The sequence below is a fragment of the Rana temporaria genome, chromosome 13 (genome assembly GCF_905171775.1).
Source record: "Rana temporaria chromosome 13, aRanTem1.1, whole genome shotgun sequence".
Classification (NCBI taxonomy): domain Eukaryota; kingdom Metazoa; phylum Chordata; class Amphibia; order Anura; family Ranidae; genus Rana; species Rana temporaria.
The window spans coordinates 4,024,287-4,050,529 of NC_053501.1; the positions used below are offsets into that span (position 1 = coordinate 4,024,287).

At 47.1% G+C, this 26,243-nt stretch overlaps 1 protein-coding gene across 5 annotated transcripts in view; it reads left to right on the plus strand.

The window, feature by feature from the left end:
- The window catches only part of TRAF3 (TNF receptor associated factor 3), a 139,866-nt gene that overhangs the window by 12,892 nt on the left and 100,731 nt on the right, over positions 1–26,243 (plus strand). For 2 of the 5 annotated variants that reach the window (XM_040333335.1, XM_040333334.1), the window contains exon 1: positions 11,121–11,366. The exons of 1 other annotated variant lie outside the window; for it this stretch is intronic. Coding sequence is in view for 2 of the 4 variants with exons in the window: in XM_040333334.1 (XP_040189268.1) it covers positions 11,360–11,366 (7 nt within the window). In the remaining 2 variants the exon portion in view is untranslated. Of the gene's footprint in view, positions 1–11,119; positions 11,367–20,532; positions 21,304–26,243 lie in introns of those variants that run through there. 2 more of the 5 variants (XM_040333338.1, XM_040333337.1) reach the window with 2 other exon arrangements.

A 26,243-nucleotide genomic window follows, 5' to 3' on the forward strand; every position in this document is an offset into this window, starting at 1 on the left:
TGGAGCCAGAGCCACCCTGGAGCTGCTGCCCGCAAACCCACACCCGCTAGCCTGGAGCCGCTTCCCGGACCCCGCACCTGCTAGCCTGGAGCCGCTGCCCAGACCCCGCACCTGCTAGCCTGGAGCCGCTGCCCGGACCCCACACCTGCTAGCCTGGAGCCGCTGCCCGGACCCCACACCCGCTAGCCTGGAGCCGCTGCCCGGACCCCGCACCTGCTAGCCTGGAGCCGCTGCCCGGACCCCACACCCGCTAGCCTGGAGCCGCTGCCCGGACCCCGCACCTGCTAGCCTGGAGCCGCTGCCCGGACCCCACACCCGCTAGCCTGGAGCCGCTGCCCGGACCCCGCACCTGCTAGCCTGGAGCCGCTGCCCGGACCCCACACCCGCTAGCCTGGAGCCGCTGCCCGGACCCCGCACCCGCTAGCCTGGAGCCGCTGCCCGGACCCCGCACCTGCTAGCCTGGAGCCGCTGCCCGGACCCCGCACCTGCTAGCCTGGAGCCGCTGCCCGGACCCCGCACCTGCTAGCCTGGAGCCGCTGCCCGGACCCCGCACCCGCTAGCCTGGAGCCGCTGGCCGGAAACCCACACCCGCTAGCCTGGAGCCGCTGCCCGGGCCCCGCACCCGCTAGCCTGGAGCCGCTGCCCGGACCCCGCACCTGCTAGCCTGGAGCTGCTGCCCCAGCCTGTCTATATACCAGTCCTATAGACATGAATGGCTGTACGCTCCTGCGCTACTGTGCTTCTGTACACCGGCGTTCACCCGCGCATGCGCGCACAACAAAATGCAAAAGTTCTACGCAAATTGGCCGGTAAACATGGGCATTGCCATTTAAATGAGTAGAGCTGTTCCCTTCTATGGCCAGTTGTTGTATGCCCCACCTTGTAACACCTTGGGTGCGAAAAAATGCCGGTAATTTCCCGCCAGGCGTATTTCACGGGCGAACAAAAAAAAAGTTGTCACTTTGCGGATTGCGTCCATGAAGAGAGATTAGATATCCCATTTTTAGGTTCTAGTGGAGTGTAATCCTGTAACGGATCCGGGGATGTCTGCAAATATCACTCCGGACTTCTCCCTGAAAATAGAAATACCTTCTTTTTGTTGGTGACACTGGCGGCCTCGCCTGTCGCTGTTTGGCGTCAGTTGTTGCTAAAATCGCCCGGCTTAACATATATATATAGACGGGGCTTTCCCCGAACCCTCCCTGACACTCGCTTTAAAAATATTTTCACTTTTTTTTTACAGATTCTCACATGATTTCTATTTACGAGGTCAGTCAACCAAACCTGATCTTTCCACCGCCATCCCATGTGATGAGGCTTTGAAACGCAACGCCGGGACTAATTATATTTATTAGGTGAACCATCAAAGACGAGTCCTTTCTGCACTGCTCTTTAACCACTTCAGCCCCGGAAAGGATTTACCCCCTTAATGACCGGGCCGTTTTTTTTTTGCGATTCGGCACTGCGTCGCTTTAACTGACAATTGCGCAGTCGTGCGACTTTGTGCCCAAACAAAATTGGCGTCCCTTTTTCCCCTCAAATAGAGCTTTCTTTTAGTGGTATTTGATCACCTCTGCGGTTTTTATTTTTTGCGCTATAAGCAAAAAAAGAGCGAAAATTTAAATATATATATATATATATATATATTTTTATTTTTTTATTTTATTTATTTATTATTTATTTTTTGCTATAATAAATCTACAAAAAAAAACATATAGAAAAAAAAAATGTCTTCATCAGTTTAGGACAATATGTATTCTTCTACATATTTTTGGTAAAAAATTATCACAATAAGCGTATATTGATGGGTTTGCACAAAAGTTATAGCGTCTACGAAACAGGGGATAGATAGAGCTTTCTTTTGGTGGTATTTGATCACCTCTGCGGTTTTTATTTCTTGCGTTTTAAACAAAAAAAGCGACAATACAAAATATATATATATATATATATATTTTTTTTGCGATAATAAATATCCCAAAAAATATATATAGAAAAAAAACGGTTTGCGCAAAAGTTATAGCGCTTACGAGTAGAGCTTTCTTTTGGTGGTATTTGATCACCTCTGCGGTTTTAATTTTTTGTGCAAAAAAAGACTGACAATTTTGGAAAAAAAACAACAATATTATTTACTTTTTGCTATAACAAATATAATAATATAATGAATATCCCAAAAAAATAATTAAAATAAATGTCAGGAAAATCAGTTTAGGCTAATATGTTTTTTTCTATATGTTTTTGGTAAAAAAAAGCGCAATAAGCGTTTATTGATTGGTTTGCACAAAAGTTATAGGGCCAGATCCACGAAAGGATTACGCCGGCGTAATTTCAAATTTTGCGCGTCGTATCTTTGTTTTGTATCTACAAAACAAGATACGACGGCATCTCGGATGGATCCGACAGGCGTACGTCTTAGTACGCCGTCGGATCTTAGATGCAATTTTTTGGCGGCCGCTAAGTGGCGTTTCCGTCGATTTCCGCGTCGAGTATGCAAATTAGCTAGTTACGGCGATCCACGAACGTACATCCGGCTGGCACATTTTTTTTACGTCGTTTGCATTCGGCTTTTTCCGGCGTGTAGTTAAACCTGCTATTATGAGGCGTACTCAATGTTAAGTATGGCCGTCGTTCCCGCCTTGCATTTTGAATTTTTTACGTTGTTTCCATAAGTCGTTCGCGAATAGGGATTTGCGTAGAATGACGTCACCGTCTTAACCATTGGCTTGTTCCGGGTTAATTTCGAGCATGTGCACTGGGATACCCCCACGGACGGCGCATGCGCAGTTAAAAAAAACGGTCTTTACGTCGGGTCACAACGTATTTACATAAAACACACCCCCATCATAGAGATTTGAATGGCGCGCCATTACGCCGCCCAAGATACACTACGCCGCCGTAACTTACGGCACAAATTCTTTGAGGTTTCGGAAAAAAAAAAAAAGTTATGGCGGCGTAGTGTATCTTAGATACGCTGCGCCCTGCGTATTATTGCGCGAAGGTACGTGGATCTGCCCCATAGCGTCTACAAAAAGGGAGATATATTTGACATTTTTATTATTATTTTTATTTTACTAGTAATGTCGGTGATCAGCAATTTTTTTGCGGGATTGCGGTGGACAGATCGCACACTTTTGACACTTTTTTGGGACCAGTGCCATTATTACAGTCATCAGAGCTAAAAAATAGCCACTGATTACTGTACAGTATAAATGTCACTGGCAGGGAAGAGGTTAACACTAGGGGGTGATCAAGGGGTTAAATGTGTCCTAGGTGGCTGCTTCTAACTGTGGGGGGAGGGGACTGACTGGGAGTAGAGAGAGATCGCTGTTCCTGATCACAAGGAACAGCAGATCTCTCTTTACTCCCCTGTCAGAACGGGGATCTGTCTGTTTACCGCTCTGTGACCGCGCCCGCGGGACCCGATCGCCGCCGGTGTCCCGCAGAAGGTCACAGGAGCTGAAGAACGGGGAGAGGTGAGTGTAAACACACCTTCCCCGTTCTTCATTGTGGCATTGTCACTGATCGTCTGTTCCCTGATATAGGGAAAGACGATCACTGACGTCACACGTCCAGCCCCACCCCCTACAGTTAGAAACACACATGAGGTCACACTTAACCCCTACAGCGCCCCCCTAGTGGTTAACTCCTAAACTGCCAGTGTAATTTTCACAGTAATCAGTGCATTTTTATAGCACTATTCGCTGTGAAAATGACAATGGTCCCAAAAATGTGTCAAAATTGTCCAATGTGTCCGCCATAATGTCGCAGTCATGAAAAAAATCGCTGATCGCCGCCATTACTAGTAAAGAAAAAAATATTAATAAAAATGCCATAAAACTATCTCCTATTTAGTAAACGCTATAAATTTTGCGCAAACCAATTGATAAACGCTTATTGCGATTTTTTTTTACCAAAAATAGGTAGAAGAATACGTATCGGCCTAGACTGAGGGAAAAAAAATGTTATATATTTTTGGGGGATATTTATTATAGCAAAAAGTAAAAAATATTGTTTTTTTTTTTCAAAATTGTCGCTCTATTTTTGTTTATAGCGCAAAAAATAAAAACCGCAGAGGTGATCAAATACCACCAAAAGAAAGCTCTATTTGTGGGAAAAAAAGGACTCCAATTTTGTTTGGGAGCCACGTCGCACGACCGCGCGCAATGCCGAATCGCAAAACCTGGCCGGGTCCTTTACCTGCTTAATGGTCCGGGTCTTAAGTGGTTAATGGACTTTGTTTTCGTTTTCACACTCAATATTGAAGGGAACACGCAAACAACAACTTACAATTAAAATGACAATACTTGATCCCATGAGTAATAGCGAATAAACTCTGCCATGATGATATTTCATATGTCGCTGCCAGAGGGCAAACCTGGCAAGATGTTCATCAGAGGGGTGTGGCAGGGTGGTGAAAGTCTTGGGGTCGGGTAAGGCTAATCATATATAGAATAGGAGAACTATTTAAAGCCAGGAGGAGTGACATAAAAATATTCTACAGGTGTACCATGACTTTTTATTAAAGTGGACGTCCAACCCTGGAAAGGGACTTTAGGACCCTCCTTGGACCATATACTATATACACCGATTGGCCAGGGGCGGTGCTGCCACTAGGCGAACTAGGCAGCCGCCTGGGGCGCACTGCTGCCTAGGGCGCCCGGCCACTGGTGTTCCCACTCTCTTCTCTCTGCAGCAAGCAGCTAAGTCTCAGCATCAGCAGGCAGCCGCCACTCCGTTCTCACATAGTGTCAGAGGCTCAGCGGAGGACTGTGTTTGTGTCCCGACTCCCAAATGAATGGAAGCAAACATTCATTGATGGGCGCTGGTGAGGCTGCATTTGATGGGCGCCGGCGAGGCTGCATTTGATGGGCGCTGGTGAGGCTGCATTTGATGGGCGCCGGTGAGGCTGCATTGTATGGGCGCTGGTGAGGCTGCATTTGATGGGCGCCGGTGAGGCTGCATTTGATGGGCGCTGGCGAGGCTGCATTTGATGGGCGCTGGTGAGGCTGCATTTGATGGGCGCTGGCGAGGCTGCATTTGATGGGCGCTGGTGAGGCTGCATTTGATGGGCGCTGGTGAGGCTGCATTTGATGGGCGCTGGCGAGGCTGCATGTGATGGGCGCCGGTGAGGCTGCATTTGATGGGCGCTGGTGAGGCTGCATTTGATGGGCGCCGGCGAGGCTGCATTTGATGGGCGCTGGTGAGGCTGCATTTGATGGGCGCAGGTGAGGCTGCATTTGATGGGCGCTGGTGAGGCTGCATTGGATGGGCGCTGGTGAGGCTGCATTTGATGGGCGCCGGCGAGGCTGCATTTGATGGGCGCTGGTGAGGCTGCATTTGATGGGCGCAGGTGAGGCTGCATTTGATGGGCGCTGGTGAGGCTGCATTGGATGGGCGCTGGTGAGGCTGCATTTGATGGGCGCTGGTGAGGCTGCATTTGATGGGCGCTGGTGAGGCTGCATTTGATGGGAGCTGGTGAGGCTGCATTTGATGGGCGCTGGTGAGGCTGCATTTGATGGGCGCTGGTGAGGCTGCATTTGATGGGCGCCGGTGAGGCTGCATTTGATGGGCGCTGGTGAGGCTGCATTTGATGGGCGCCGGTGAGGCTGCATTTGATGGGCGCTGGTGAGGCTGCATTTGATGGGCGCCGGTGAGGCTGCATTTGATGGGCGCTGGTGAGGCTGCATTTGATGGGCGCCGGTGAGGCTGCATTTGATGGGCGCTGGTGTTGAATGTTCTAAGAAGATTCGACGAAGCAGCAAAACTGTATGACGCTGCAATCGAACATTTCCGGTCAAATGCTCCGCCCACAAGCTATAGTAGAATTCTAATGTTGTATGACTGGTAACAATTACGTTAATTAATTATTATTACTAGTCAACCAACATAAGAATTCTTCTATAGCCTATGGGCCGAGCATTTGACCGGAAATGTCCGCTCGCGGCGATCGTATGTTTTTAGTTTCTTCGTCAAATCTTCATGTCTCTATAATATCGAATCTTTTCTCTCTATAATATCGAATCTTTTCTCTCTATGTCGAATCTTTTCTCTCTATGTCGAATCTTTTCTCTCTATGTCGAATCTTTTCTCTCTATGTCGAATCTTTTCTCTCTATGTCGAATCTTTCCTCTCTATGTCGAATCTTTTCTCTCTATGTCGAATCTTTCCTCTCTATGTCGAATCTTTCCTCTCTATGTCGAATCTTCATGTCTCTATAATGTGGAATGTTTTCTCTCTGTCGAATCTTTCCTCTCTATGTCGAATCTTTTCTCTCTATGTCGAATCTTTTCTCTCTATGTCGAATCTTCATGTCTCTATAATGTGGAATGTTTTCTCTCTGTCGAATCTTTCCTCTCTATGTCGAATCTTTTCTCTCTATGTTGAATCTTTTCTCTCTATGTGGAATCTTTTCTCTCTATGTCGAATCTTTCCTCTCTATATGGAATCTTTTCTCTCTATGTCGAATCTTTCCTCTCTATATGGAATCTTTTCTCTCTATGTCGAATCTTTTCTCTCTATGTCGAATCTTTTCTCTCTATGTCGAATCTTTTCTCTCTATGTCGAATCTTTTCTCTCTATGTCGAATCTTCATGTCTCTATAATGTGGAATCTTTTCTCTCTGTCGAATCTTTTCTCTCTATGTCGAATCTTTCCTCTCTATGTCAAATCTTTTCTCTCTATGTCAAATCTTTTCTCTCTATGTCGAATCTTTTCTCTCTATGTTGAATCTTTTCTCTCTATGTCGAATCTTTTCTCTCTATGTTGAATCTTTTCTCTCTATGTCGAATCTTTTCTCTCTATGTCAAATCCTCATGTCTCTATAATGTCGAATCTTTCCTCTCTATATCGAATCTTTCCTCTCTATGTCGAATCTTTTCTCTCTATGTCGAATCTTTTCTCTCTATGTCGAATCTTCATGTCTCTATAATGTTGAATCTTTTCTCTCTGTCGAATCTTTCCTCTCTATGTCGAATCTTTCCTCTCTATGTCGAATCTTTTCTCTATGTTGAATCTTTTTTCTCTATGTCGAATCTTTTCTCTCTATGTTGAATCTTTTCTCTCTATGTCGAATCTTTTCTCTCTATGTCGAATCCTCATGTCTCTATAATGTCGAATCTTTCCTCTTTTTTTCGAATCTTTCCTCTCTATGTCGAATCTTCATGTTTCTATAATGTCGTATCTTTTCTCTCTATATCGAATCTTCATGTTTCTATAATGTCGAATCTTTCCTCTCTATATCGAATCTTTCCTCTCTATATCGAATCTTTCCTCTCTATGTCGAAGTTTTGTTTCACTGTTGAGATCTGGAAGTTTTTGAAGAATTGACTTGGCCCGGGTCTCAATAAGTTTGAGAACCCCTGATATAATGCAGTACGTTCTACAATAGATCCTGTTGAGAGTTTCTCTAGAACACAGGTGTCAAACACAAGGCCCGCGGACCGAACCTGGCCCTTCAGGCCATTTCATGTGGCCCTCGCACCTCTTCTGCAGCTGCAGGAGCGCTCTGGTCCTCCTCCAGACTCTTAGTTTCTGCTTTCAAGCAATGCATCCAGCTTCTTCCCAGTAGAAGCTTAATGAAAGGGGGGTGCACTGTGATGTAAGGGAGAGTGGGGGACTCGACTTCTGATGGTGGGGGGGCTCTTGACATCTAATGTAAGGGGTGGGGGATGGGCTGGACATGCTTTTCGACACCCCTGACCTAGAAGAATGTACCTCTGAAAAAATGAACACCAACCTGAAACATTCATAATTTTCATCACAGTGATCGCCAGAGACGGGCCCGTGTGGTACGCCTGGTAAATGATCGGCGTGTAATCTCAGAGAGTGATTGCGCAGACAGTGGTGGGGGCCCTGGAAGGATATTTCTTTAAGGAGACGGCCTAATAGGGAAGCCGGTCTCTAATTACAGCATTTAATCTCCAGCCCTGATTATTTATTTATTTCTGAGGCTAAGTGCCTCCGAGGATAAGAGGCCGCTGGGAGACCCAGAATTGGCGCCACCCGGTTGTGCCCCCTCCTCCCGTATCAGCGCAGGGATGATCCTCGAAGAAAGCCTGGCTCCTACAACAAGACGGATCGTGTTCCTAAAGGGCTGCGGGGGGGGGGGGGGGGGACAGCCATGTGTCACCACTCTATTGATATTTCTTTTCTGAAACTTGCTCAGGTGACACCGGCAACAAGCAACCGGCTCATCAGTGTGATATTCCCAATCCATGGGAGGCTGAGGAATCCTCTTCTGTTCAATCTCTTCCAATGCAGGGAAATAGAAAACATAGAATTACTTTCCTATTTTCCTTCTTTTTGTCTCTCTGGATTTCACCTTTTTTTCCCTTCCTGCCTTCCTTTCTCCCTTCTTTCTCTTTCTTTCTGTCTCTTTCTTTCTTTCTTTCTTTCTTTCTTTCTTTCTTTCTTTCTTTCTTTCTTTCTTTCTTTCTTCCTTCCTCCTTTACTTCCTTCCCTATTTCCTTCTTTCCTTCATCCCTCCTTTCCTTCCTTCCTTCCTTCCTCTCTCTCTCCCTCCCTCCTTCCTTCCTCCCTCCTTTCCTTCCTTCCTTCCTCCCTCCCTCCTTTCCTTCCTTCCTCCTTTCCTTCCTTCCTCCCTCCCTCCTTTCCTTCCTTCCTTCCTCCTTTCCTTCCTTCCTCCCTCCTTTCCTTCCTTCCTCCCTCCTTTCCTTCCTTCCTCCCTCCCTCCTTTCCTTCCTTCCTTCCTCCTTTCCTTCCCTCCTCCTTTCCTTCCTTCCTCCTTTCCTTCCTTCCTCCTTTCCTTCCTCCTTTCCTTCCTCCCTCCTTTCCTTCCTTCCTTCCTCCTTTCCTTTCTCCCTCCTTTCCTTCCTTCCTTCCTCCCTCCTTTCCTTCCTTCCTCCTTTCCTTCCTCCCTCCTTTCCTTCCTTCCTTCCTCCTTTCCTTTCTCCCTCCTTTCCTTCCTTCCTTCCTTCCTCCCTCCTTTCCTTCCTTCCTCCTTTCCTTCCTCCCTCCTTTTCTTCCTTCCTCCCTCCTTTCCTTCCTTCCTCCTTTCTTTTCCTTCCTCCCTCCTTTCCTTTCTTCCTCCTTTCTTTTCCTTCCTCCCTCCTTTCCTTCCTTCCTCCTTTCTTTTCCTTCCTCCCTCCTTTCCTTCCTTCCTTCCTCCCTCCTTTCCTTCCTTCCTCCTTTCTTTTCCTTCCTCCCTCCTTTCCTTTCTTCCTCCTTTCTTTTCCTTCCTCCCTCCTTTCCTTCCTTCCTCCTTCCCTCCTTTGTTTCTTTTTCTCTCTTTTTCTATCTTTCTTTATCTTTCCCTCTTTCTCTTCCCACATTTTTTTCTCTCTTCCCTTCTAATTCTCTTTTTTCCCCATCTCTCTTTCTTCCCTTCCATTCCTTTCTTTTCCATCCTTCCTCAAACCTGTCACTGAGAAGCGAGTCAGTAGACGCGCCGAGGATGTGTCACTAAGAAGGGAGTTGGTAGACGCGCCCGGGATGTGTCGCTGAGAAGCGAGTCGTAAACGGTGTCGGGAAAGTGTCTCTGAGAAGCGAGTATCGCTGTAAAAATGACAATGGTTTCAAAATGGTGTCAAAAAGCGTCCGATGTTTCCGCCGCAGTGTCGCAGTCACGATAAAAAAAAAAATAATAATAATAATAAAAATTCAATAAATCTATCCCCTATTTTGTAGACACTATAACTTTTGCGCAAACCAATCAATAAACGCTTGTTGCGTTTTTTTTTTTTTTTTTTACCAGAAATATGTAGAAGAATACGTATCGGTCTAAACCGAGGACATTTATTTATTTTTTTTAAATAAATTGGGATATTTATTATAGCAAAAAAGTATTGCTGTAAAAATGACAATGGTCCCAAAATAGTGTCAAAAAGCGTCCGATGTGTCCGCCGCAGTGTCGCAGTCACGATAAAAAATCGCAGATCGCCGCCATTACTAGTAAAAAAAAAATAATAATAATAAAAATTCGATAAATCTATCCCCTATTTTGTAGACGCTATAACTTTTGCGCAAACCAATCAATAAACGATTATTGCGATTTTTTTTTTTTTTTTACCAGAAATATGTAGAAGAATACGTATCGGCCTAAACTGAGGAAATTGTTTTATTTATTTTTTTAAAAATGGGGATATTTATTATAGCAAAAAGTATCGCTGTAAAAATGACAATGGTCCCAAAATGGTGTCAAAAAGCGTCCGATGTGTCCGCCGCAGTCACGATAAAAATCGATGATCGCCGCCATTACTAGTAAAAAAAAAATAATAATAATAAAAATTCGATAAATCTATCCCCTATTTTGTAGACGCTATAACTTTTGCGCAAACCAATCAATAAACGATTATTGTGATTTTTTTTTTTTTACCAGAAATATGTAGAAGAATACGTATCGGCCTAAACTGAGGAAAAAATTATTTATTATAGCAAAAAGTAAAAAAAATATTGCATTTTTTTTTTTTTTTAATTGTCGCTCTATTTTTTTGTTTATAGCGCAAAAAAAAAAAAAACGCAGAGGTGATCAAATACCACCAAAAGAAAGCGCAACAATTCTAGCACTAGACCTCCTCTGAAACTCGAAAACAGTAACCTGTAAAAAATGTTAAAACGTCACCTATGGAGATTTTCAAGTACCGAAGTTTGGCGCCATTCCATGAGTGTGCGCAATTGTAAAGCGTGACATGTTAGGTATCGATTTACTCGGCGTAACATCATCTTTCACATTATACAAAAAAATTGGGCTAACTTTACTGTTTTGTTATTTTTTAAATTCATGAAACCGTTTTTTTTCCCCCCCCAAGAAAAGGCGTTTGAAAAATTATTGCGCAAATACCGTGAGAAAAAAAAAAGTTGCAATGACCGCCATTTTATTCCCTAGGGTGTCTGCTAAAAAAAATATACATAATGTTTGGAGGTTCTGATTAATTTTCTAGCAAAAAAATTGTGATTTTTACATGAAGGAGAGAAGTGCCAGAATTGGCCCCGGTGGTGAAGTGGTTAAACTTGTAAATAAAGAAGTTGCCACAATGTATCGGGCACAGAGAAGAGACCGCTCAGCCCAATACTGCGGGCGCTGCCTGGAGTGGGCACTAGATGGCAGCAGCGAATTCCTCAGGAGTTGGTTGTTATCAGTATACAGGCCTCGCCGTTGTCAGTACCCGGGGCTGGCCACCAGAGGGCGGCAGAGTGAACTTGAAGCATGTGTAGTAGGGGATTTCCATAGCAGAGGAAGTGAGCAGAGGGACTTTCCATTCAGGGCGGAGAGAAGAGGCTTGTGCACCAGAATGGATGGAGGGGGGACTTTCTATGTCCGGCTCCTCTTGCTAACCGATAGAAGTGGCAGCTGCATTGAGCTGTGTGTTCCCTGCTGCAGGCCAAGCTGTCCAGGACTTCACTGATGAATAGTAAGTAGCATGCAACATGCCAGCCTGTCATTGGGGGAGGGGGAGCTGCTCTGCTATGCTGCTGCTGGTGCCCCCCCCTCCTCCTGCACCCCAGCTTCTGCCCCTCCCCCTTCCTCTTTTTGGGGTGCCCTGGCTGAGCCTTGCCCCCCCCCCTCACAGAGCGCAGACTTCTATTGCATGACTTGTAATGGTGTATGAATGCAGCTATGGGGGTGACCGGTGTTTGCGTTCAGGTCTGGGGACTGCGTTGCGTTCAGGTCAGAATCTGCGTTTATCTTGCGACAAGTTAGGGCGATTCGCCCCCCCCCCCCCTAAAAAACGCGGCGCTCGGCTTTCATTTCAAAGTCAAAATAGTCCAATCGCAACGTCCGACGTGTTCTGAGCAGGTACCGGGGTCGTCATTCGATGGCGGCGAGCGTTATCGACAATTTTAAATTTAAAAACAAAAAAATTCTTGTGTGATATTCTGATTTCCCAGGTGGATAGATGGCGGGTTACGCCAATTTGCCGCTTTTGGGCCCGGGGAGCATGCGACTTCGCCATTGGAGGGGGGGGGGGTTTAGGGCATCGCGTCAGACGGGGCGATTTTGTAAGAGTAAATAATCGTTAATGGCTGCGATTTTTATAGGGAGAAATTTAAACATAGATTCACGGGGAGATTTGTCGCTGAGCAGTGAGTCGGTAGACGGGCCAGAAATTTGTCGCTGAGAAGCGAGTTGATAGACGCGTCGGGGATGTGTTGCTGAGAAGCGAGTCGGTAGACGCGCTGGAGAATTGTCACTGAGAAGCAAGATGGTAGACGCGTCGAGGATATGTCGCTAAGAAGTGAGTCGGTAGAGGTGATGGGATTTGTCGCTGCAAAGCAAGTCGGGGATGTGTCGCTGAGAAGCGAGTCGGTAGACGGGATTTGTCGCTGGAAAGCGAGTTGGTAGACGCGCGGGGGATGTGTCGCTGCAAAGCAAGTCGTAGACGCGCCGGGGATGTGTCGCTGAGAAGCGAGTCGGTAGACGGGATGGGATTTGTCGCTGAGAAGCGAGTTGTTAGACGCGCGGGGGATGTGTCGCTGCAAAGCAAGTCGTAGACGCGCCGGGGATGTGTCGCTGAGAAGCGAGTCGGTAGACGGGATGGGATTTGTCGCTGAGAAGCGAGTTGTTAGACGCGCGGGGGATGTGTCGCTGCAAAGCAAGTCGTAGACGCGCCGGGGATGTGTCGCTGAGAAGCGAGTCGTGGACACAGCGGGGATGCGTTGCTGAGAAGCGAGTCGGTAGACGTGATGGGATGTGTCGCTGCAAAGCAAGTCGTAGATGCGCCGGGGATGTGTCGCTAAGAAGCAAGATGGTAGACGCGTCACTGAGAAGCGAGTCGGTAGACGTGCTGAAGAATTGTCACTGAGAGGCAAGATGGTAGACGCATCGGGGATATGTCGCTGAGAAGCGAGTCGGTAGACGCGCCGGGGATGTGTCGCTGAGAAGCGAGTCGGTAGACGCGCCGGGGATGTGTCGCTGAGAAGCGAGTCGGTAGACGCGCCGGGGATGTGTCGCTGAGAAGCGAGTCGGTAGACGCGCCGGGGATGTGTCGCTGAGAAGCAAGATGGTAGACGCATCGGGGATATGTCGCTGAGAAGTGAGTTGGTAGATGCGCCAGAGATTTGTCGCTAAGAAGCGAGTTGGTAGACACGGCGGGAATGCATCGCTGAGAAGCGAGTCGGTAGACGTGATGGGATTTGTCGCTGCAAAGCAAGTCGTAGACGCGCCGGAGATGTGTCGCTGAGAAGCAAGTCGTAGACGCTCCAGAGATGTGTCGCTGAGAAGCAAGTCGTAGACGCTCCAGAGATTTGTCGCTGAGAAGCGAGTCGCTAGACGCTCCAGAGATTTGTCGCTGAGAAGCCAGTCGCTAGACGCTCCAGAGATTTGTCGCTGAGAAGCCAGTCGCTAGACGCTCCAGAGATTTGTCGCTGAGAAGCCAGTCGCTAGACGCTCCAGTGATTTGTCGATGAGAAGCGAGTCGCTAGACGCTCCAGAGATTTGTCGCTGAGAAGCGAGTCGCTAGACGCTCCAGAGATTTGTCGCTGAGAAGCGAGTCGCTAGACGCTCCAGAGATTTGTCGCTGAGAAGCCAGTCGCTAGACGCTCCAGTGATTTGTCGCTGAGAAGCAAGTCGCTAGACGCTCCAGAGATTTGCCGCTGAGAAGCGAGTCGCTAGACGCTCCAGAGATTTGTCGCTGCTACAAGCTACACTATGGGTCCAGCATTGGGTTGGTGCGTTCTGCGATTTCCAGTATAGCCATACCGGTGAAGGAAGGGCGATTGTCACTGGTGAGCTGGTCTGTGACATGAAACGCAGAGTTTCTAAAATACGCCATAAAATTGGCGATTTAGAGATTCCGTAATATAACGCAAAAAAAAAACAAACTACAATATCCATAGTTAGAAAAAAATTGGAATCGCTGCGAATAGATCGCCCGTCTGACATGACCCTTAGAGCCACAATAAAAACGTGAAGTTCAAAGACTTCTGATTGGATTACAGCTACAGGGGAGGTCTTTAGCAGGTCCATCGCATTCCTGAATGGACTACCTTAACGCAAAGGACTGCTTCAGTGAATGCGTCTCATTTGGGCCCCATTCACACATTTGGCGATTTTTGGAATTGTGGGCGGATTCGTAGAGATTCCAAATCGCGCGGCAATCGCTGAAAAACGCACGTTTGGGTGCTATTCATTCTAAATGGCACCCCAAACTGAACCCGCACTGCGATTGCGCAGGAGCTTATTCAGTGGGCTGCCCTATGATCGTCGCGCTGAATCGCATTAAAATTGCAAGATCCCGCTACGTGAAGTGTGAATAGTGTCTAATATATATATATATTTTTTAACGCTTCCAATGTTGTAGTCTCGGAAGGCTCGCTTGTTAAGTGACTGTTACCTGTGCGCACTCAGATTGTTATCTGGCTGAAGCTGCACTGAGGGCTCATTTACACCTGAGTTTCCATCTCCACATGTTTTTGTTGCCCTCTTGTGAGTGGAAACGTCTCCCGGTGGCTCCGGAGGTGTCCGGGCCGAGTCTTGATGGGTCTTCTTGCAAGTTACCAGCACACCACAGATTTCCCGAGATCCTTGGTGTGCCGGTGATAGCTGTGAATACCTTTTGGTTTCCAGCCGGTGATCGGTGCAGCACCTACGGCCATTTTTCTGGAGCAGCACCTACGGCCATTTTTCTGGAGCAGCACCTACGGCCATTTTTCTGGAGCAGCACCTACGGCCATTTTTCTGGAGCAGCACCTACGGCCATTTTTCTGGAGCAGCACCTACGGCCATTTTTCCGGTGCAGCACCTACGGCCATTTTTCCGGTGCAGCACCTACGGGCCATTTTTCTGGAGCAGCGCCTACGGCCCTTTTTTCTGGTGCAGCGCCTACGGCCCTTTTTTCTGGTGCAGCGCCTACGGCCCTTTTTTCTGGTGCAGCTCCTACGGCCATTTTTCTGGAGCAGCGCCTACGGCCATTTTTCTGGAACACGTGCGTTGGGAATAGGGTGTTTGAAGTCGTCCTTTGCACGTTACGCTGTGTTGGTATGAAGAATGGTCAATAAGGTGTCCATGAACCACCATATGAGCGGTCCTTCACTGGGATGATCGTATGAACTTTTCGTCACATGCTCACAAACTGCGAGATATTTACACCAAATATGTGCTCGCCATTTTTCCGGGAACATGTGCAAGGCCCTGCTTGCCCTGGGAAAGTGTGCTATTAATGGGCCTTCCATCACATGGAAATCAGTGGTGGTCATATGACCATCCCGGTGAAGGACCAAGTACAGAGATGCCTTGATGTTCTAACCATTAACGTGGTGGTCTGTTTACACCAGGGGTGTCCAAACTTTTTTCTTTTTTTTAAAGAGGGCCAGATTTGATGAAGTGAACATGCGGCCGATCCATTTTGCCTGACATTCTTTGAACCATTAAAATATATTTTGTGGCCCCCAACGAATCTCTGAGCGCCGCTCAGGACGAGCTCGGGCGTGTTATTTGGATATACTGGGCTGGATTCAGGTACGACTTGCGCCCTCTTACGGAGGCGCAGTGTACCGTTTTTACGCGGCGCCTCTGTAAATTACGTGCGCTACGCTTCATTCACGAAGCAGTAGCTCCGTAATTTGCGTGTGCGCTCCCTAAAACTGCCCGGCGTAAGGGCGCGTAATTTAAATGATCCCGTAGGGGGCGTGGATCATTTAAATTAGTCGCGTTCCCGCGCCAAACGTAGTGCGCATGCTCCGTCGGGAAACTTTCCCGACGTGCATTGCGGCAAAAGACGTCGCAAGGACGTCATTTGCTTCAACGTGAACGTAAATGGCGTCCAGCGCCATTCACGATTCACTTACGCAAACGACGTAATTTTCAAACATCGCGACGCGGGAACGACGGGTATACTTAGCATTGGCTGCCCCTGCTAATAGCAGGAGCAGCCTTACGCGGAACCCGACGAACGCAAATGACGTAAAATGCGTACGCAGGGCGCGCGTAGGGTTGTGAATCGGCGTGAGTATGCAATTTGCATACTCTACGCCGACCACTACGGGAACGCCACCTAGCGGCCATCGTAAGAATGCAGCCTACGATACGACGGCATAAGAGCCTTATGCCAGTCATATCTTAGGCTGCAGTCGGCGTAACGAGCTCTCTGAATACAGAAAAGTCGTTACGCCGGCGCAACTAAGCAATTGCGCTGCGTAACTATGGATACGCAGACGCAATTGCTTACTGAATCCACCCCACTGTATTTATCGGCGGATAACGCGCACCTTCACTTTTTAAGAGGGGAAGTTTCAGGAAAAAACTTACATTTTATATGAAGCAAAATAATGGTCAGCGCCCACCTGAAGCCTCACCATTGCCATGAATGCGGTCTCACCTTTTTGCCACGAATGCGGCCTCGCCAGTGCCATCGGTGCAGCCTGATCGATGCCCACCTGCAGCCTCGGAGGGGGGGCCGGGACGAGCGCCAACAGATTACATACAGGAGAATCTCCTATTTACTCTGCGGCATCTTTAATAAAAAGTCCCGCCTCCTATGATAGACAGAAAAGTCGTCCAATGGCAGCCCAGGAGACGGGACTTCCTATTACAGACGCCGCCAAGTAAACAGGAGATTTTCCTGTATGTAATCTGTCGGCGCCCTTCCCTGTCCCCCTCCAAGGCTGCAGATGGGCATCAATCGGGGATCATGCTCCATGTCCCCTCCGAGGCATCTCCCATAAATACGGCATATGTGTACGGCCCCTGGGGGGCCTCTAAAGATATACATATCCAAATCACCAGGGGGGGGGGGGCGTAATAAACTGGAACACGGGAGCAAAAAATTGGCCCGCGGGCCTGACTTTGGCATGCCTGGTTTACACCAACGAGTCTTTATGTGATTATTCTTCATACCAACACAGCGTAACGTGCAAACAAGACCCATCAAAACTCGGCCTGGGCACCTGCTGGGGCCACCAGAAGTTTAATCACAAGTTGGCGCCGGCAACAAAAAAAAACGTGGATCCCAGAACTGTGGAGGATCGGTCACATTTTGCTCTTCTCTCCATTTGCTGTACTGATCTGGTGGTTTGAGAGACTCTGGGCACCTAATGGAGGTTCTGGTCTTGGGAGCGCAAGGGTTTGAAATGGTCATTGGGGGTTTGATTTACTAAAAAACTGGTGGAGAGGTTCAAAATCTGTGCATTGGAGCCAATCTGTCTAAAGCAGGGGTCTCCAAACTGCGGCCCGAGGGCCAGATGTGGCCCTTTGCTAGCCTTTATCCGGCCCTTGGGGCACTATTCCTCCCATTGACACCAACAAATGGGGCACTATATTATCCACGGATACCAATGATGGGATACTATTCCTCCTACTAATAGGGGGAATACTTCCTATTGACCACCAACCCTGAGGCCATATTTGTTCTCACTGATGCCGGGCCCGTGACATTTTCTTCCCTTGCTGGCCCCAATCCGGCCCTCCTCAAGTCTGAAGGGCAATAAAGTGGCCCTTTGTTTGAAAAGTTTGGAGCCCATCTGTCTAAAGCAGGGATATGAAATTAGCGGACCTCCAGCTGTTGCAGAACTACAAATCCCATGAGCCATAGCAAGGCTCTGACAGCCACGAGCATGACACCCAGAGGCAGAGGCATGATGGGATTTGTAGTTTTGCAACATCTGGAGGTCCGCTAATTGCATATCCCTGGTCTAAAGTCTTCATGTCTGAGGTTTATAACCACTTTTATATTAATTTTATTATTTTTATATATATATTTTTTCATTCTGGGTATGGCTACCAAATCTCTGTAGCGTTGGCCAATAAGAAAAACAATCTTCCAATTTTGCATTTTTTTTTTTTTTTTTGGGAACTAGAGATGATGGCTTTTTTTTTTTTATAGTGTGATTTATTTTTTGTTTCATGAGGTTGTTGTGGTGTGTGGTTTTCTCCAAATAGATTCTGAGGGTTTATCTGCTTTAATAGTGTTAGTTATTTATTCCACCACTCCGAATGGCGACCATACTTGGAGCGTTGGTACGGGCAATTTGCATTCAAGGAAAATAATCGATGAGATCAACGTGACCTACCGCTATCCTCTCTACGTATTGGAATTACTATAAATTGGCGGTGGATTAGGTCCATCTGTTCCATTTTTTTTTTTTTTTTTTTTTGGTGGTCGAAAATTTTATATAAATTATATAAAACTATATCGGTGGTTGTATTTTCTAGGCCAGGGGTCTTCAAACTACCGCCCTCCAGTTGTTCAGGAACTACAATTCCCATCATGCCTAGTCATGTCTGTGAATGTCGGAGATTTATAATGCCTCGTGGCAGGGCTCGACAAAATCCGGGTGCCAGGTCACAATTGTGACAAGAAATTGTGACCTGGCGCCCTCCGGTAATTGAGGCAGCGGGCCTGCCGCAATCGTGCGACGGGGGCGCACGGAGGCACAGGATCCTGTGTCTCCGTGCGACGGCCAGTAATTGAGGCCGCGGCTTTTAAAATCTCAATAGGTGACATCTAAAAAATTCTACAGGTTGCATGTTTTGAGTTACAGAGGAGTTCTAGGGATAGAATTATTGCTCTCGTTCTACCGATCGCGGCGATACCTCACATGTGTGGTTTGAATGCCGTTTACATATGTGGGTGCTACTCACGTATGCGTTCGCTTCTGCGTGCGAGCTCTGGGGTGCGTTTTCTGGCTCCTAACTTTTTTAGCTGGCTCCTAGATTCCAAGCAAATTTTTCAAACCCTGCCTCATGGGCCGTGTAGTTCCGCAAAAGCTGGAGGGGCCGTAGTTTGAGGATTCCTTGTTCTAGGCAGTTTCTCATATGTTAAAGTGGAGGTCCGCCTAAAAAAAAAAAAAAAAAAATTAAAAGCCAACGGCTACAAATACGGCAGCTGCTGACTTTTAATAAATGGACACTTACCTGTCCAGGGTGCCCGCGATGTCGGCAGCCGAAGCCGATCAATCGCTCATCTCTCGGCTGCCCCCGCCGCCATCCTCGGTGAGGGAAAAAGAAAGTAAAGTGTTGCGGCTTCACTTCCTGTTTCCCTAGTGCGCATGCGCGAGTCGAACCGGTCCCCGCTGTGTTCTGGGACCTGTGTGTTTCCCAGAAGACAGTGGGGGGGGGGGGAGAGTGACGTCTTCGGTGTTATCACTTTGAACAATAAAAGGCAATCGGAATTCCTGGATGTGCAGCCATTTCTTTTCTTACAGTCATGGGGGGGGGGGGGGGGGGGATAGAGGCGCATAGGGACCTGAGCAGCAAAGGGGGGAATGGAGGAGCATGGGGACCTGAGCAGCAAAGGGGGGAATGGAGGAGCATGGGGACCTAAGCAGCAAAGGGGGGAATGGAGGAGCATGGGGACCTAAGCAGCATATGGGGAGGTGAGCAGCAAAGGGGGGAATAGAGAGCACGGGGACCTGAGAAGCATATGGGGAATAGAGGAGAATGGGGACCTGAGCAGCAAAGGGGGGAATGGAGGAGCATGGGGACCTGAGCAGCAAAGGGGGGAATGGAGGAGCATGGGGACGTGAGCAGCAAAGGGGGGAATGGAGGAGCATGGGGACGTGAGCAGCAAAGGGGGGGAATAGAGGAGCACTGGGACCTGGGCAGCAAAGGGGGGGGGGGGGGAAAGAGGAGCATGGGGACCTGAGCAGCAAAGGGGGAATAGAGGAGCACAGGGACCTGGGCAGCAAAGGGGGGGAATAGAGAGCACAGGGACCTGAGCAGCAAAAGCAAAGGGGGGGGGGGGGAATAGAGGAGCACAGGGACCTGGGCAGCAAAGGGGGGGAATAGAGAGCACGGGGACCTGAGCAGCAAAGGGGGGAATAGAGGAGCACAGGGACCTGGGCAGCAAAGGGGGGGAAAAGAGGAGCATGGGGACCTGAGTAGCAAAGGGGGAATAGAGGAGCACTGGGACCTGAGCAGCAAAGGGCGGATCAGAGGAGCATGGGGGGAATAGAGGAGCACTGGGACCTGAGCAGCAAAGGGGGTAATAGAGGAGCATGGGGGGGAATAGAGGAGCACTGGGACCTGAGCAGCAAAGGGGGGATCAGAGGAGCATGGGGACCTGAGCAGCAAAGGGGGGGAATAGAGGAGCATGGGGACCTGAGCAGCAAAGGGGGAATAGAGGAGCATGGGGGCCTGAGAAGCATATGGGGAATAGAAGAGCATGGGGGGGGGGGGAATAGAGGAGCACGGGGACCTGAGCAGCAAAGGGGGGAATAGAGAGCACGGGGACCTGAGCAGCAAAGGGGGGAATAGAGAGCACGGGGACCTGAGCAGCAAAAGCAAAGGGGGGAATAGAGGAGCACAGGGACCTGGGCAGCAAAGGGGGGGGGGGGGGAAAAGAGGAGCACTGGGACCTGGGCAGCAAAGGGGGGGAAAAGAGGAGCACTGGGACCTGAGCAGCAAAGGGCGGACCAGAGGAGCATGGGGGGAATAGAGGAGCATGGGGACCAGAGGAGCATGGGGAGCTGAGCAGCAAAGGGCGGACCAGAGGAGCATGGGGGGAATAGAGGAGCATGGGGACCAGAGGAGCATGGGGAGCTGAGCAGCAAAGGGCGGACCAGAGGAGCATGGGGGGGAATAGAGGAGCATGCAGCCAAAAGACTGGCTCCTAACTTTTTTAGCTGGCTCCTAGATTCCAAGCACTTTTGTCAAGCCCTGCTCTAGGCACTGATGTGGAATAAGGAAGTTGGTTAGAAAGGATAGCATGAAAACCTGGACTGTGAAGCCCCTTTTTCTATTTGAATGGCTTCAGGTGGAGAAGAGATTCTTCTACTGGGAAAGTCATAACCCCTTTTAAGGTTGACAGAAGGACGGTTGTGGAATGTTCTTGATCTCGTAGTTCCTGGCTGACTCTTGAGTCCCGGCACAGACGTCATGACATGTCATATCTCCGTCCGTTTCCAGATTATGAGCACATGAGTGTTGTGAAACCTGCGCTGCAATGGCTGTGTCATCCTTTCTAATTTGGACGCCATCCTTTTTAGCTGCTGCGGGAGGTTTGATCGGGTTGAGTCACTGTGAAAAATTGTCTCCAGGATGTCGGGTTCTTTCCTCTGACTCTCTGAACTTCATTTTTTTTTCTTCGCATTCTTCCTTGTTACCCGTGTGACTGATGAAGCTGCTTTTATTTTTTTTGGGGACTTTTGGTGGTTCCTGAACTGGATCTGTTTACACGAGGAGACCTTTCCCTCACAACCTCGAAAATATCTTCCCTTTAATCAGACGGATAGGTAGAGCCATCGTTCAGTGCGTGGCGGTTGTGAGAAGTCGCGCTCTGTCCATGTCGTTCGATGTCCGCGAAATGAAATGGAAACGTTGATGGGACTTTTCACAAAGTGTTATTACATGGCGGACCACCTGAAGTCCTCTGGGGGCCAACAAGCCAGGAGATCGTTGTACAACAGCTAAAGGTTTGTGTTTTGTAGAACTTTTGTCTATGTCGGGGGTTGGGTTCGTTCGCGAACACGCGCGTCACAGGTGGTGCCCGATTCACGGCTCTGCAGCATTTGACTTCATTTCACAATTTAAAAATTTTATTAAGTTGGGTTTCCTTTTTCTTCTTTTTGTTATAAAAATCAATTTATGTAGAAAGTAATCTACATACATTTATTAGTTGATTTTTTTCATTCTGTATTTAGTATTATTTTTATATATTATTATTGTGTGATATTTTATAGGGCTGAAACAACTAATCAATTATGAAATTAATCGATTACTATTTTCATAATCGATTAATCGGCCAGTAACATATTTGGTTTAAAAAAATGAAAATTAGCCCTTTATAGTACAAAAAAAAAAGTAAATAATCGCTACTGTTAATATTATATTAATACGAAAAATCTTTGTACATTCGCTGAATGAAAGAATGTTGTTTGAAATCTTCACTTGCTTTTATCATTCAGTGTTAAAATGAATGAAAATCACAAACGCTGTCTGAAATTTTTAGTTTTCTATTATTTTTAAACTTTTCCCGTCACTGTGCTTGAAAACTAACGTTGATTTGACCCCCACTGACGATTAGAACATCGAATGAACATTCTCTTTTTTTTTTTTTTTTTTTGAAGGAAGATGTTGAATGGCCAGCATATAAAATATTACAGTTCTGTTTGAAAAAGTCTTTTTATCTTTTTATTTTTTTTATTTTAAAATGTTTTTTATTTTTTTTATCCGAGTCTGATGATATTTCACAGATTCACCCTCCAATAGTATATACAGTATATATCTCTTCTGTCTGTTATTCTCAGAGTGGATTGGAGATTTTGCTCCCTAACCATATAGTTGGTGATTTATATTTACCACTTCATAGGGATATTTAAGAATAATTTTTTTTTTAAACTTTACATATTAACTAAATTATACACCACACTTTTTTTTTTTAAGTTATTAATCAACACAATCGGCCAACTAATCGATTATGAAAATAATTGTTAGTGGCAGCCCTAATATTTCACCACCACTATTATAAAAAAAAATTTTACATCATTTTTCATATATATTTGAAAAACAAAAAGGTTTCAAAGTAATTCAGACATGTCTGAATACTTTTTTGGTATGTAACCTTTATGAAGATATTTGAAAGAGAAAGAAATGATTGTAAGTGCAGCAACTCTTAAACTTTCTTTATATATATATACAGTATTTGCCGGCGTATAAGACGACCCCCTAATTTTACAGCTAAAATGTTGATTTTGGGATATACTCACCATATAAGACGACCCCCTTCCTACTAGTCATGCCTCGCCTCACCTCACTGTGCCATTACATGCCAGACTGTGCCGTTGTTGCATGCCTCACTGTGCCGTTGTTGCATGCCTCACTGTGCCGTTGTTGCATGCCTCACTGTGCCGTTGTTGCATGCCTCACTGTGTCACTGCATGTCTCGAAAATGTTTGCCCAGGGTCCAATCAACATTAAAGACGGCCCTGTCTAGAGTCCCATAGAACCCTGTTGAGAAACCCTGCATTAGGACAGGGTTTGACAAATTTGCTTGGAATCTAGGAGCCAGCTAAAAAAGTTAGGAGCCAAGAAACGCACCTCGTCCCGCCGAACTCGCCCGCACAGAAGCGAACGCACGCCGGACAGTAATTGAGGCCGCTGCTTTGAGCCTCCTGCAGGCCTTGGCTTCCTTTTGTGAAGGCCGCGGCCTCAATTACCGGTGGGCACGGGCCCGCCACGATCGCGCGCCGGCCGGTAATTGAGGCCGTGGCTTTGAGCCTTCTGCAGGCCTCAGCTTCCTTCTGTGAAGGCCGCAAAGCCCCGGCCTCAATTACCGCCGACGCGGGCCCGCCACGATCGCGCCGGCCGGTAATTGAGGCCGCGGCCTTCTGCAGTCCTAAGCTTCCCCAGGCGCCAGGTCACAATTTCTTGTCGCAATTGCGATCGGGCGCCCGGATTTTGTCGAGGCCTGCCTTAGGGTGTCTGCTAGGGACCTGTTTTTGGAGCGAGGAGGTCCTGTTTTTAGATGAGCTTGGTTTTGGGTCATTGGAGGGGGTAGGAGCGTTAAAAGTACAAGGGCCATATTTCTGGCTGCTGTCGTCTTTTCCTGTAACGGGTCACTTTAAGCTGCCTGTGAATTGAAGATTAGGAGATCACTTTGGAACTTCTCTGCCAATGATCTGCCCACGCATGGACCACTGCCAACCAATGATTCCCTTGGATATTGTGCGACGGGAACGGAAGGGGCCATGAATTGCCACCTGTGATTGGTGAAATATAGGGCCCGCCATTGCTGACCTCTTTCTAAGAATGCCTGGTAATGTAAAGCCCAAACAATTGTTATTACTGTATAACGTGAGGGGAATAGCTGAACCCCGGGCAGCTTTCTTTAGGGAGATTTCTCTTCACTTTGTGTCTCGTAGACACAACAGGAAGTCAGAGGAAATCTATAGAGAGTCAGGAAATGCCGAAGTTAAAACTGAAGTTTTTTTTTTTTGGAAAATTTCCCCTTTTATTCCTGTCCTGGAGGCAACTCAAAACGTTAACATTTCCTGCCAGTTCAAGTTCCGATGAGTGGCCACCAAAGAGTAAGTCCTCACCCCTCAACACTATTAACCACTTTAAATACAGGGCATTTTCACCCCCTTCCTGCCCAGGCCGATTTTCAGCACTTTTCACGCTTTGAGTGACAATTGCGCGGTCGTGCGACGTGGCTCCCAAAAAAAAAAATAGACGTAATTTTTTTCCCCACAAATGGAGCTTTCTTTTGGTGGCATTTGGCGTTTTTTTTTTGCGCTATAAACAAAAAAAGACCGACCATTTTGAAAAAAAAAAACTATGGGCTAGATTCAGGTAGGGGGATGTAAATTTGTGTGGGCGTAGCGTATGTTATTAACGCTACGCCGCCGCAATTTAGAGAGGCAAGTGCAGTATTCACAAAGCACTTGCTCCTTAAGTTGCGGCGGCGTAGCATAAATCTGCCGGCGTAAGCGCGCCGAATTCGATTTGTCAAGAGGTGGGCGTGTTTTATGTGAATAAAACCTGAGCCCATGTAAATGACGTTTCTCACGAATGGCGCATGCGCCGTCCGTGAATGTATACCAGTGCGCATGCTCCTAATCACGTCGCAAATAATCAATGCTTTCGACGTGAACGTAATTTACGCAAAGCCCTATTCGCGAACGACTCATATAGCAGGAGTAACGTTACGCCGGAAAAAGCCTTACGCAAACGACGTAAAAAAATCCGCCGGGCGCACGTACGTTTCTGAATCGGCGTATCCAGCTCATTTGCATATTCTACGCTGAACTCGACGAAAGCGCCACCTAGCGGCCAGTGTAAATATGCAACTAAGATACGACGACGTAAGAGACTTACGCCAGTCGGATCTTAGCCTAATTTCGGCGTATCTTGCTTTCTGAATACAGAAAGAAGATACCCCGGCGCAGCTTTGAATTTACGCGGCGTATCAATAAAGTGGCCATTGTTTTTAATTATGAATGATCTTTAATCTGATATTTAAAATCCTCCCAATGATTTAATTCCGCCGATCGCCTAAAAAGTCTCAAATGCCAGCTGTGTGTGTGATCGTTTTTTTTTTTATATAAAAGCTTCCTTATTTTTCAATTTTAAATTCTATGCAAACCCCTAATCTGCCTTTCAGTATGTTTGGCATCATTCTTCACTGTATACAGTGTGCTTAAAGCAGAACTCCGGACAGATATACAAGACCCAAGTTAACCACTTAACCCCCGGACCATATTGCTGCCCAAAGACCAGAGCACTTTTTGCGATTCGGCACTGCGTCGCTTTAACTGACAATTGCGCGGTCGTGCGACGTGGCTCCCAAACAAAATTGGCGTCCTTTTTTTCCCCACAAATAGAGCTTTCTTTTGGTGGTATTTGATCACCTCTGCGGTTTTTATTTTTTGCGCTATAAACAAAAATAGAGCGACAATTTTGAAAAAAATTAATATTTTTTACTTTTTGCTATAATAAATATCCCCCAAAAATATATAAAAAAAACATTTTTTTTCCTCAGTTTAGGCCGATACGTATTCTTCTACCTATTTTTGGTAAAAAAAATCGCAATAAGCATTTATTCATTGGTTTGCGCAAAAGTTATAGCGTTTACAAAATAGGGGGTATTTTTATGGCATTTTTATTAATATTTTTTTTTTTACTAGTAATGGCGGCGATCAGCGTTTTTTTTTTTTTTTTCGGTACTGCGACACTTTTTCGGTACATCGGACACTTTTGACACATTTTTGGGACAATTGGCATTTTTATAGCGATCAGTGCTATAAAAATGCATTGGATTACTATAAAAATACCACTGGCAGTGAAGGGGTTAACACTAGGGGGCGGGGAAGGGGTTAAGTATGTCCCTGGGTGTGTTCTTACTGTAGGGGGGGTGGACTCACTAGGGGAAACACTGATACATTGTATGAACAGAGGATCAGCGTTTCCCCCCTCTGACAGGACCGGGAGCTGTGTGTTTACACACGGGAGTCACAAAGTCACAGAGGGGAGTCACGGACGAGCGGGGGGCTCGCCCCTAGTGGCCGCTAAAAGAGCCGACCTGCCCCTGTAGAATGACGGCGGCTGGTCGGCAACTAGTTAATGCAGCTCTCTAATCATTAAAGCAGTAGTTAACCGCAATGGATGGATGAAAAAGAAAAGAAAAATCCCCTGCAATGCAAAGTCATAATGTGCTAGTATGCATCGCATACTAGCACATTATGAGAGACTTACCTTAGAACAAAGCCCTCCAGCGGTGCGCTGTCCCCACTGATGAAGGCTGACCTCTCTCCCCCCCCCGGTCTTCCTTCTGGGTTTGCATCTTCCTGCTATGAGTGGCTGCGCATGCGTGTGTATGCCGGACCTTCAGAGCACATGCGCCAGTAATGTCACC